General features: G+C 40.7%; 1 protein-coding gene across 1 annotated transcript in view; it reads right to left on the bottom strand.

Moving 5' to 3' along the window:
• LOC126188468 (synaptic vesicle membrane protein VAT-1 homolog) overlaps window positions 1-12,758 on the bottom strand; it is a 96,139-nt gene that overhangs the window by 15,000 nt on the left and 68,381 nt on the right. Inside the window, exon 5 of the mRNA XM_049930071.1 lies at window positions 8,851-9,108. Coding sequence (XP_049786028.1) covers window positions 8,851-9,108 — 258 coding nt within the window. The remainder of the gene's footprint in view (window positions 1-8,850; window positions 9,109-12,758) is intronic.

The raw sequence follows: 12,758 nt of genomic DNA, 5'->3' as shown, positions 1-12,758 counted from the left end.
GAAGTGATGACCATTGGTATCAAAGCAGTGCTCCAACCTTCTTTTCATGGATTGGGTGGTATTCCTCATCGAAGTACATGCTCTGACAATGTCTAATACAAATCTCCACAAGAAAAAATACAGAGGTGTCAAGCCTGGCGAACGAACCAGCTGATACACATCTCCTCCGCTTCCAATCCAACGATTTGGGAATTATCTCTGCAACTCATTTCCAGCCATCAGCGAAAAATGTGCCAGACACCGATTTTATTTTATTTATTTCATTTACATGTCAAATTCCATAGCACCAAATTGAAGAGAAAGTCTCCAAGGTTATGGAACGTGTCAGTACATAAAATTACTATATAAAAATTATAACAGATAAAAATAAAATGTTTATGAATCCGAAAAAAGTCAATCCATTAGCTTAAGTAAACACAATGAAAATAGAACAAGTATCAGCTTAATTTTTCAAGGAACTCCTTGACAGAATAGAAGGAGTGACCGATGAGGAAACTCTTCAGTTTCGATTTGTAAGCGCGTGGATTACTGCTAAGACTTTTGAATTCGAGTGGTAGCTTATTGAGAAGGGATGCGGGAGTATAATGCATACCTTTCTGCACAAGAGTTAAGGAAGTCCGATCCAAATGCAGGTTTGATTTCTGCCGAGTATTAAGTGAGTGAAAGCCGCTTGTTCTTTGGAATAAGCAAATATTGTTACCAGGAAATGACAGTAAAGAATATATACATATTGAGAGGCCAATATCAAGATACCCAGACTTAGCGAATAGGGGTCGACAAGAGGTTTGTCAACTTACACCACTTACTGCCCGACCGCCGATTTGTGAGCCAAAAATATCCTTTCAGAATGGGAAGAGTTATCCCAAAATATAATACCATACGACATAAGGGAACGAAAATAAGCAAAGTAGACTAATTTTCGTGTCGAACGATCACTCACTTCAGATACTGTTCGAATAGTAAAAATGGCAGCATTAAGTCTTTGAACAAGATCCTGAATGTGGGCTTTCCCTGACAGTTTAGTATCTATCTGAAAACCTAGAATTTTGAACTGTTCAGTTTCACTAATCATATGCCCATTCTGGGAAATTAAAACATCTGGTTTTGTTGGATTGGGTGTTAGAAACTACAAAAACTGAGTCTAATTGTGATTTAGCATTAGTTAATTTTCTACGAGCCATGAACTTAGGTCATGAACTGCATTATTTGAAACTCATCCACTGTTGATCACAACATCAAGGAACAGGAGTGGCCCCAACACCGATCCCTGCGGCATCCCCCACTTGATCGTACCCCACCCAGATCCCACATCACAGCCATTCTCAGCATTGTTAATAATGACCTTTTCCTGTCTGTTGCTAAAGTACGAGGTGAACCAGTTGGGAGCTACTCCCTGTGTTCTGTAATGGACCAACGTCTGGAACAATATTTTGTGTTCAACACAATTAAACATATTACTTAAATCAAAAAATGTACGTAGCATTCGAAACCTTTTGTGTAACCCATCCAGTACCTCATAGAGAAAACGGAAAATAGCGTTTTGAGTTGATAAGCGACTTCTAAAGCTGAAATGTACATTTGACAGCAAATAGTGTGATATAAAATGATCAATTATCCTTACATACACAACCATTTCAATGACTTTAGCAAACACTGATGGCATAGAAATAGGTCTAAAATTGTCTGCATTACCCGTTTCTCCCTTTTTCTAAAGCGGCTTTACTACTGAGTACTTTAATCGTTCAAGAAACTGTCCAATCCTAAAGGAAAAATTACAAATGTGGCTAAATACAGGGCTAACACGTGCAGCACAGTACTTTAATATTATGCTAGGCACTTCATCGTTGATACCACATCCTGTTCCTTGCACCTAAAGGCATTTCTTCCAATAACAGACCTAGTGTTTCTTGCAGAAATGTGGTGTACTTACTACCATTAAGATTTCCTTTGAAGAAATAAGGGCTTGTAACTCTGTCCTCCAGAATCCCACACCAGACATTCACCGACCACGGTTTCTGGTGTGCAACTTGCCGCAACCAACATGAATTTTCAGTTGCCCAAAATGCGTATTATGCAAATTAACATTTCCATGGTTCGTGATTGTAGCCTCGTCAATAAATAAAATCAAATAATAAATGTGGCATCCCTCTGAATCTGAAGTTGAGCCCATCGGTAGAATTCAATGCGACGCATGCAACCCGTATCAGTTAATTCTTGGTGGAGACTGATATGGTAAGGATGATATTTATGGCGATGCAGAACGCGAACAACCCTACTCTGGCTCATGCCAGATTCCCTTGTGATTTGACGCAAACTGACACAAGAATCTCGAACCACAGTGGCAAGAGTACCAATTTCCGTTTCCTCATTAGTAACTTTGCTTTGCAGGATATGTTTCCGACGCGTTAAATATCCAATTGTTCTCAATTTATCATACCCATATTTAAATGTAAGACGTGTAGGGTGAGTAAGTTGAGCACATCTTTCAGCGTATAAGTCTCTAGCTCTCACTGCCTTTCGTTGGCATTCTCCGTACATGAGAAGCATATCGACTTGTTCTTCGAAGGAATACATCATTCACATTCGCTTGATTCGACGATACTAGTTTTATCGTTCCTATTAGTGTTGTATTGCGAAACCGTTGAATGGTGTTTACAGGTCGATGGCACTTTAGATGGATACGCCGTATTGGGCGACTATTTACTATTTGCACGATATACGAGAGAGAATTGTCAGACCTTGAGCTTCGATAAGTGCCGAAGTGATAAGAAATACCACTCAGTCCACGATAAGAAGAGTGTAGCACTGCATTGATACCAGTGGTCATCACTTCGAACACCTTCTGTTAATGGACCTTCATGCCACTTTGTAGCCTTCGTTGACCTTCAAAGACCTTACTGTAACACATCATTGGATTCGTCTCGATAGCCGCTATTAGAAAATAAGTACCAAACTATATCATCTCATTAAAATAAATAAATAAAGTTTACCGTTATATCTCTGACGCGACCCCACCTAGCAACAAAAAACCAACCTCATATTATGACCCCCGTTTTCCCATGCAACATTTGCCCCAGAAACTTTTCAGCTACTATCATACTTTCGGGGTTATTCTAGGTGCCAATAATTAGTGACTCAGCCTGTGTATAACACGCACATTTATGAAATCTCCAAGCATATCATATTTCACTGACTCCACAAGCCAGCACAAATTGAGCCTTGCTCAAAGATGCAGAAATGCTTTGTCAGCAAATTCAGACTTTCCAACAGCTAATCGCCTTCTGAGACAAACGATACTGAGCTGGCCGGCCGCGGTGGTCTCGCGGTTCTAGGCGCGCAGTCCGGAACCGCGCGACTGCTCCGGTCGCAGGTTCGAATCCTGCCTCGGGCATGGATGTGTGTGATGTCCTTAGGTTAGTTAGGTTTAAGTAGTTCTAAGTCCTAGGGGACTGATGACCAAAGATGTTAAGTCCCATAGTGCTCAGAGCCATTTGAACCATTTGATACTGAGCTGAGAGTGAAATGCGCCGGATGTCAGCAAAATGAGACTTTTTGGCACAAGTAAAATGCTCCCTCATCAAGTTCAGTCTAGCCAGTGCCTGTCAAGGAATCGGAATGTGGGTAATATTGCATCAAATCGAGTCAAATGCATTGGCGAGAATCGTGAGCCTCGTGGGCAAATACAAAATGTAACATTTCGCATAAGTGGGCGAGCTAATCGGCCGCCTAGAATTGGTATGGCGTAAGGTGGATTTGGCTGCGGTTTTGCGTTAGCGTCTTAGATTCATAAAACGTCTTTGGTCCTGGGTTCGAATCCCGCCGCTACTGAAATTTTGATTAATAATCAGCACTGGTGGCCGAAGACTTCCGACATAGGAAGTCACCCTCATTCTGCCAACGCCCTTGTCAAGGAGGGCGGAGGAGCGGACAAAGTTTCAGGGAACTCTCTTCTCCTAGGGGTGGGAAACTGCCCCTGTAAGAGGAAGAATCAAGGGTCAGCTATTGGCTTGGATTTTGAGTTCGAAATCCAAAAGATTTTTCCTACATCCAGCATCTAGTATGTGAAAAAGTTAACACACATTATGGTTTCTGAGGCAGACTAGCGCAATGACGACGCACTTCTATCACCATGGCCGGCCATTGTGGCCGAGTGGTTCTAGGTGCTTCAGTCTGGATCTGCGTGACCGCTACAGTCGCAGGTTCGAATCCTGCCTCAAGCATGGATGTGTGTGATGTCCTTAGGTTATATAGGTTTATTTAGTTCTAAGTTCTAGGGGACTGATGACCTCAGATGTTAAGTCCCATAGTGCTCAGAGGCATTTGAACCATTTTTGTATCACCATGACTGTCCTCTGGCATGTGAACGACGCAGCTTTCATCTGAAGGAGCGTCGGCGGACGATGAATTCACCTCAAATTGTTAGTGGCTGTTTTCATCCCGAGCATGAGTGGTCCATCCCCCAACTAAATCACACATAGCGTCCCTGTTAGGGCCTCCACTATAGCTTGGTAATTTTTTTATCATTTAGGTATAATTTGCAGAGTGAAGCCCAGGTTTGCAAGAGAAAGCCAAAGGAATTATTTAAAGAGCCGACACAGCTGACTACGGGGTCTCAAAAAACTAGTACGAACTTCTCATCGACTGGAGTATTTACTTTACACTGCTCCAAAACCACACATCCAAACCATTTTCTATACTATGCAGTGTGTCAGAATTTCTGTACTGTGGGATTTAATGCGTAGGGTAGTTAATCTAAACATGTTTACAATAATTAGTGAAAATCAGTGATTTCACAATGACTTCCTGAAACTGAAAGGTATTTTTAAATGTGAAGTACTAACGTTTGCTTTTTACCAAATACACATTACAGCTCCCTAACGCCATTCCTTAGCGGCCATAAACATAGCGAAGAAACACTAATATTTAGGGGAAAATGCGTTTAACTTCATAGCAGATGCTGTCTTGGAACGCTCTGTGGAGTGATAACATTACGTTTACTGCACAAACTTTCTTCAGCGGCTCAAAGGTTATATCACAACAAGCTGCGAAGTCACCGCTAAGCTCTCGGTGTGTATGCAAAAACTGGTGACGGATGGGACAAAGCCTCACTTACTTCCCGGAAACGTAAATGGCAATAAAGTTTGTTGAAGATCGGGGGAAGTGGTTTATTTAGTGCCAGAAATAAAATGGTAACGGCTTTTATGTCACACGTGATTGTGACGCACTCTTTCAAAACAGTTTATCAAGCTAGAACGGGCACTTGAAAGCAGTTACATTTTCATTTGTAGCCTTATTTTATTTCTCACTGAAACTACGTCGAAAGACGTATTGTATTCTGAATACGTGAAACGTGTTGTTGTTGTTGTGGTCTTCAGTCCTGAGACTGGTTTGATGCAGCTCTCCATGCTACTCTATCCTGTGCAAGTTTCTTCATCTCCCAGTACCTACTGCAACCTACATCCTTCTGAATCTGCTTAGTGTATTCATCTCTTGGTCTCCCTCTACGACTTTTACCCTCCACGCTGCCCTCCAATACTAAATTGGTGATCCCTTGATGCCTCAGAATATGTCCTACCAACCGATCCCTTCTTCTGTCAAGTTGTGCCACAAATTTCTCTTCTCCCCAATCCTATTCAATACCTCCTCATTGGTTATGTGACCTACCCATCTAATCTTCAGCATTCTTCTGTAGCACCACATTTCGAAAGCTTCCATTCTCTTCTTCTCCAAATTATTTATCGTCCATGTTTCACTTCCATACATGGCTACACTCCATACAAATACCTTCAGAAACGACTTCGTGACACTTAAATCTATACTCGATGTTAACAAATTTCTCTTCTTCAGAAACGCATTCCTTGCCACTGACAGTCTACATTTTATATCCTCTCTACTTCGACCATCATCAGTTATTTTTCTCCCCAAATAGCAAAACTCCTTTACTACTTTAAGTGTCTCATTTCCTAATCTAATTCTCTCAGCATCACCCGACTTAATTCGACTACATTCCATTATCCTCGTTTTGCTTTTGTTGATGTTTATCTTATATACTCCTTTCAGGACACTATCCATTCCGTTCAACTGCTCTTCCAAGTCCTTTGCTGTCTCTGACAGAATTACAATGTCATCGGCAAACCTCAAAGTTTTTATTTCTTCTCCGTGGATTTTAATACCTACTCCGAATTTTTCTTTTGTTTCCTTCACTGCCTGCTCAATATACAGATTGAATAACATCGGCGAGAGGCTACAACCCTGTCTCACTACCTCCCCAATCACTGCTTCCGTTTCATGTCCCTCGACTCTTATAACTGCCATCTGGTTTCTGTACAAATTGTAAATACCCATTCGCTCCCTCTATTTTACCCCTGCCACCTTCAGAATTTGAAAGAGAGTACTCCAGTCAACATTGTCAAAATTTTCCTCAAGTCTACAAATGCTAGAAACGTAGGTTTGCCTTTCCTTAATCTAGCTTCTAAGATAAGTCGTAGGGTCAGTATTGCCTCACGTGTTCCAATATTTCTACAGAATCCAAGCTGATCTTCCCCGAGATCGGCTTCTACTAGTTTTTCCATTCGTCTATAAAGAATTCGCGTTAGTATTCTGCAGCCGTAACTTATTAAACTGATAGTTCGATAATTCTCACATCTGTCAACACCTGCTTTCTTTGGGATTGGAATTATTATATTCTTCTTGAAGTCTGAGGGTATTTCGCCTGTCTCATATATCTTGCTCACCAGATGTTAGAGTTTTGTCAGGACTGGCTCTCCCAAGGCTGTCAGTAGTTCTAATGGAATGTTGTCTACTCCCAGGGCCTTGTTTCGACTCAGGTCTTTCAGTGCTCCGTCAAACTCTTCACGCAGTACCATATCTCCCATTTCATCTTCATCTGCATCCTCTTCCATTTCCATAATATTGTCTTCAAGTACATCGCCCTTGTATAGACCCTCTATATACTCCTTCCAACTTTCTGCTTTCCCTTCTTTGCTTAGAACCTGGTTTCCATCTGAGCTCTTGATATTCATACAAGTGGTTCTCTTATCTCCAAAGGTCTCTTTAATTTTCCTGTAGGCAGTATCTATCTTACCCCTGGTGTGACAAGCTTCTACATACTTACATTTGTCCTCTAGCCATCCCTGCTTAGCCATTTTGCACTTCCTGTCGATATCATTTTTGAGACGTCTGTATTCCTTTTTGCCTGCTTCATTTACTGCATTTTTGTATTTTCTCCTTTCATCAATTAAATTCAATATTTCTTCTGTTACCCAAGGATTTCTGGCAGTCCTCGTCTTTTTACCTACTTTATTCTCTGCTGCATTCACCACTTCATCCCTCAAAGCTATCCATTCTTCTTCTACTGTATTTCTTTCCCCCATTCCTGTCAATTGTTCCCTTATGCTCTCCCTGAAACTCTGTACAACCTCTGGTTTAGTCAGTTTATCCAGGTCCCATCTCCTTAAATTCCCACATTTTTGCAGTTTCTTCAGTTTTAATCTATAGTTCATAACCAATAGATTGTGGTCAGAGTCCACATCTGCCCCTGGAAATGTCTTACAATTTAAAACCTGGTTCCTAAATCTCTGTCTTACCATTATATAATGTATCTGAAACCTGTCAGTATCTCCAGGCTTCTTCCATGTATACAACCTTCTTTTATGATTCTTGAACCAAGTGTTAGCTATGATTAAGTTGTGCTCTGTGGAAAATTCTGCCAAGCGGCTTCCTCATTCATTTCTTCCCCCCAATCCATATTCACCTACTACGTTTCCTTCTCTCCCTTTTCGTACTACCGAATTCCAGTCACCCATGACTATTAAATTTTCGTCTCCCTTCACTATCTGAATAATTTCCTTTATTTCACCATACATTTCTTCAATTTCTTCGTCATCTGCAGAGCTAGTTGGCATATAAACTTGTACTACTGTGGTAGGCGTGGGCTTCGTGTCTATCTTATCCACAACGTGTATCAGCAGTGATTTATAGGCATTAATTGCTCTCGCTCGGACGTGCATTTTTCATAATTATTGTTGCTGAAGGGACAGCATCGAAAGAGACTACGAGGAACTTTAAAGGTTAAATGCCTTTCTCTTGAAAACTGTTTGCCACTTGCTGTTCTGTATTGGCAATATTTCGTTTCTATCAGTTATAACAATGTTGAGAACCAAGTGTATCCGTGATAGGATCAGTACGCATCTTGTATCAACATTGAGCATGATTGTTTCCATTGTAGTTGAACATTCTCATAAATAAGATTCTGCTAATGTTTACCGGTGTTCAATGCGTTTACTAACCATGTGAAAATTTCTATCAAAAATTAAATTAATTTTGTTATCACGATCCTCATCACTCATCTGTTCTCACTAATTACAGCATTATTTCTTTTGACCACTTTTTCGCTCACTCTTGATGGTCGTTATTCATAGTGGACGTCCCCGTCAACGCAACTTCCACGACTATCGACGATTCATTCCCCCGTTCTCGGAAATACCCTAGATTTGATAGTGGTCGTGAGTTTGCACGCTTTTCGATAATTCAGCAACATGAACACAATCTGAATCTTCCGAGATGCGCCGTTTTTATTCATCCTGCACTCGCGTGACAAGTAAAGTATCCAAAAATGGTGATTTGTTCTCAGTCAAATAAAAAATCGTTTTTTGGCACACAACCAAAACCTCACTAGTATAGAATTATCTGAAAGGGACATCAACATAGCTTGCTTCCTACCGACTTATTGGATATTACTCCTCATGAAATTTTGGAGTATGTCCAAGATCTGGGAAAGATTATATTATGCACAAGAAATGTTACAGTATTTACAGGTATCAGTCGAAATTTATTTACTTGGTAACTTACCAATAATGATGAACCTCCCAAACGGTTTAAGCAACTTTATGCATTTTTCGACATCGTCTCCACCATTGCTGTTAATTACCATATCTAGTCCGTCAGGATACGCCTCCAATATTTCCTCCACGTAATCTTCTTCATGGTGAAAAACCCTGGTCACTCCGAGAGACAGGAGTTTTGAACGTTTCGAGTCTGAAGCAGTTCCCAAAATTGTGACTCCGCGAACAGTTTGGGCTAACTGCACAACAGACGTGCCAACGCCACCTGCAATCAAAAAGATTTCCAGTACTATTATTTCTGTCATCGTTTGAGGTTTCATGTACTAATAACAGTAAACCTTCAGCTGACTATAGACATGGAGATTGTGTAAGTAGGCTGTTTATGTTTTCTTATTGGCAACGTTACGTAGCGCTCTGTATGAAAATCACTGGCTATGCTGTGTGCAGTCTGTGGCTAGTTTGCATTGTTGTCTGCCATTGTTGTGTTGGGCAGCTGGATGTGAACAGCGCGTAGCGTTGCGCAGTTGAAGGTGAGCCGCCAGAAGTGGTGGATGTGGGGAGTGAGATGGCGGAGTTTTGGACAGAAACAGTACATTTGTAAGAATGGATGTCATGAACTGCTATATATATTATGACTATTAAGGTAAATACATTGTTTGTTCTCTATTAAAATCTTTCATTTGCGAACTATGCCTATCAGTAGTTAGTGCCTTCCGTAGTTTGAATCTTTTACTTAGCTGGCAGTAGTGGCGCTCGCCGTATTGCAGTAGTTCGAGTAACGAAGATTTTTGTGAGGTAAGTGATTTGTGAAAGGTATAGGTTAATGTTAGTCAGGGCCATTCTTTTGTAGGGATTTTTGAAAGTCAGATTGCGTTGCGCTAAAAATATTGTGTGTCAGTTTATGCACAGTCGTGTATAATTGTTCTAAGGGGACGTTTCAATTGCTTTGTCTAAAGATAATGATACTGATGGTAACTAACTTTCTAAAAGTAGTAGGTGAGTTTCGCTGGTTGGGCCGAAGAATAAACGATGATGGCCAAAGTAGAGAGGATACAAAATGCAGCATGAAGCATTTCGAAAGAAGGAAAATCTGATATAAAATTGGGTGTTAGTAAACCTTTTCTGAAAGTGATGATGTAGGCTGAGGCAATGAATAAAAATTTGTATCAGTGTCGGGATTTGAACAAATTTTAATTCATTGTTTCAGTTTACATCGTTATCATAGATAAAGGTCAAAATCGATATGTCTCAGGACATGATTAACGTATCATCTATGCCTGAGATGCAGGCAGCATTAACCCCCTTTCACTCATTGCTAAGGTGCTATTCCAGTACTGGAGAGCTTCTACAACACTGATGTAGTTTAGATGGGGAACAGCGATGGGCTGAGGGGTGAGCAGGAATTTGTATCGGGGAGGGAGACAAACTAGGGTAATCTGTGCAGTTATGGTAGCCATAGTGACAGTGTGGCTCGGTGGTTAGCGCATCTGCCTGGAATATGGGTTAGAATCCTGCCTACGAGATTATTGTAGATAGACGTGGGACTCAGTATATTTCAGGAACATCAACTGTACATGGTTTTCGAAGGTATTTGTCTAGAGAGTAGCTCTGTATGGAAGTAAAACATATACTGTAAAAAGTTCAGACAAGAAAAGGATAGTAACTCTTGAAATGTGGTTTCATAGAAGGATGCTAAAGATTAGACGGATAGACAAATAATAAATTGGGAGATCTTGAATCGAACTGTCAGAAAAATACGTTTTATGCCACAACTTGAGTAAAAGAAAGGATCAATTTATAGCACACATCCTGAGGCAACATGGGATCGTCAATGGAGGGAAGCACGACAGGTAAGCATTTTAGAGGGAGGCCAAAGCTCAAATACAATATATGCATGTTCAAATAGATGTCGGTTGCAATAGTTATTGGAAAATGAAGAGGCTTGCGCAAGAGGACTAGCGCATGGAGCTGCATCAAACCAGTCTTCGGACTGAATACCACAACAACAACAACAACAATAACAACAATATTGATGCTGACATTAGAACTGTCCATTGCTTCCCTCATGCATAACGTTGGAAATTGCCGTGCTGTTGACAATTAGAATGGTCTGTAAAGCAACACTCAATATTATGACAAAAAGCCCATTGGCGTTTAAGTTTCGGCTCTATGACCGTGAGAAGTTTGATGTAGGTCGCGATCACATACAGACGGATCTATGAGTAATGCATTATCACATACAGACGCATCAATGAGAAATGCATCAAGATCTCCCTCTCTCTCTGTCTCTCTCTATCTCTCTCTCTCTCTCTCTCTCTGTCTGTGTGTGTGTGTTTGTGTGTGTGTGTGTGTGTGTGGTGTGTGTGTGTTTGTGTATGTGTGTGTGTGTGTGTGTGTGTGTGTGTGTGTGTGTTTGTGTAAGTGCGAGTTGTCATGTGAGTTACACCCGAATGCAGGTCTTCACACAGTTACTCTTCGTGTTCTTGTGTCTCCAGCTGCTCTCTTCTCTGCCACGAACCTTCCACCTTCTTCAATGTCATTAAACATTTTGTATCTTCTACTTCCTTTCATTCTTCTTTCTAGCTCTTACACTGCTTTCACCGCCAAATAATCTGTCGCAACACGTGACCAAGCCAATTTGTCTTTCTTTTCCGTGTATCTTCCAATAGTCTTCTCTTTTCCCCTATTCTTTCTAGCTACTGTTTATTAGTTACTCTCTGTATCCAAGTAACCCTTTCCAGCTTGCTCCACATTCACATCTCAAATGCCTCCAAATCCCATTTCCTGCTGTCTTTCACCACCATATTGTGCCACACTCCAATCAAAGCACTTGGGTAGCTATTTCCTGGGCTCTTTATTTACACTGGTGCCCAAACTTCAAGCAACAAAGCGAAATCTTGCAAGGTTGCGTTTATTTTGCCGCAAAACAGTATAATCAGGTGATAGAAAAGTAAAAACAATACAACGAAACAAAAGTCAAACAGCGGCAACATGCACAACGGTAGACAAAAATGTTCTTCGTTTTTTCCAACTTAACGGATTTACATACAGATTCCGACAAGTGGTTAATGTGGCCAGTATGGAGTGTGATCACGTCTGGCAGCAATACAGGCCCGAGAAATGACGAGGCCTGCTGTGAGTGATGTCATTAATCTCATGCTGAGGCAATAACGCCTATTCTTCGTGCTGAGCTGCTCGAAAGTCTTCGACAGTGGTTGGTGGATGCTGACGTGATATAACCCGTGTCCCTGTATTACATTATTTATTTATGTTTCATTTAAATTTTTATAATTTTTTTTTTTGCTTTAAACTTTTCGCATATTGGTATTACATATATTTTCTGTAGATGTTAAGTAAAGTGTGCTGGAATTTGAAGTTATTTGCACTGTATGTGAGTAATGTATGAAAAAGACTATGTAGGCCTAAACTACTTATTATGTTAAATAATTTTCTGATGACATCCTGTATTTTAAAATATTTGTGTGTATAAATTGTTCAAGTTGATGTCAATTTGAAAATTTAAGAAATGGTCACGCTTTAGGAATACTGTAAAAAATAGGTGTTATGTAAAAGCCAGTGTGTTTGTTTGAAACGAAAGTGGCTTTGGAGAGTGGAAAAGGTGGCAAGGGCGAATTGGCGCGCTATCTAGACCAAGTGCGGGAAGTAAGTCACACACTCTGTAGGCAGCAGTGATTGAGGCAACAACCTTGTGGAGCAGGAGAAGCTTTGGCTGGATTTTCTGCACAAAAATGTCTCGGATGAAGACTGCAAACAGCTTACGGCATTCCTGCGAGTTGTTGGGATACTGCATGTAAAACTGAACGACACCAAGAAGAGAAATTGAGCCCATACAGCTAATTACTTGCAGGCCGTACTGTGGGTGGTGTAGCCGTCATAATTATTCGCCACACCTAA

This window comes from Schistocerca cancellata, chromosome 5 (assembly GCF_023864275.1).
Source record: "Schistocerca cancellata isolate TAMUIC-IGC-003103 chromosome 5, iqSchCanc2.1, whole genome shotgun sequence".
Classification (NCBI taxonomy): Eukaryota; Metazoa; Arthropoda; class Insecta; order Orthoptera; family Acrididae; genus Schistocerca; species Schistocerca cancellata.
This window is presented reverse-complemented; position numbering and strand designations above follow the sequence as displayed.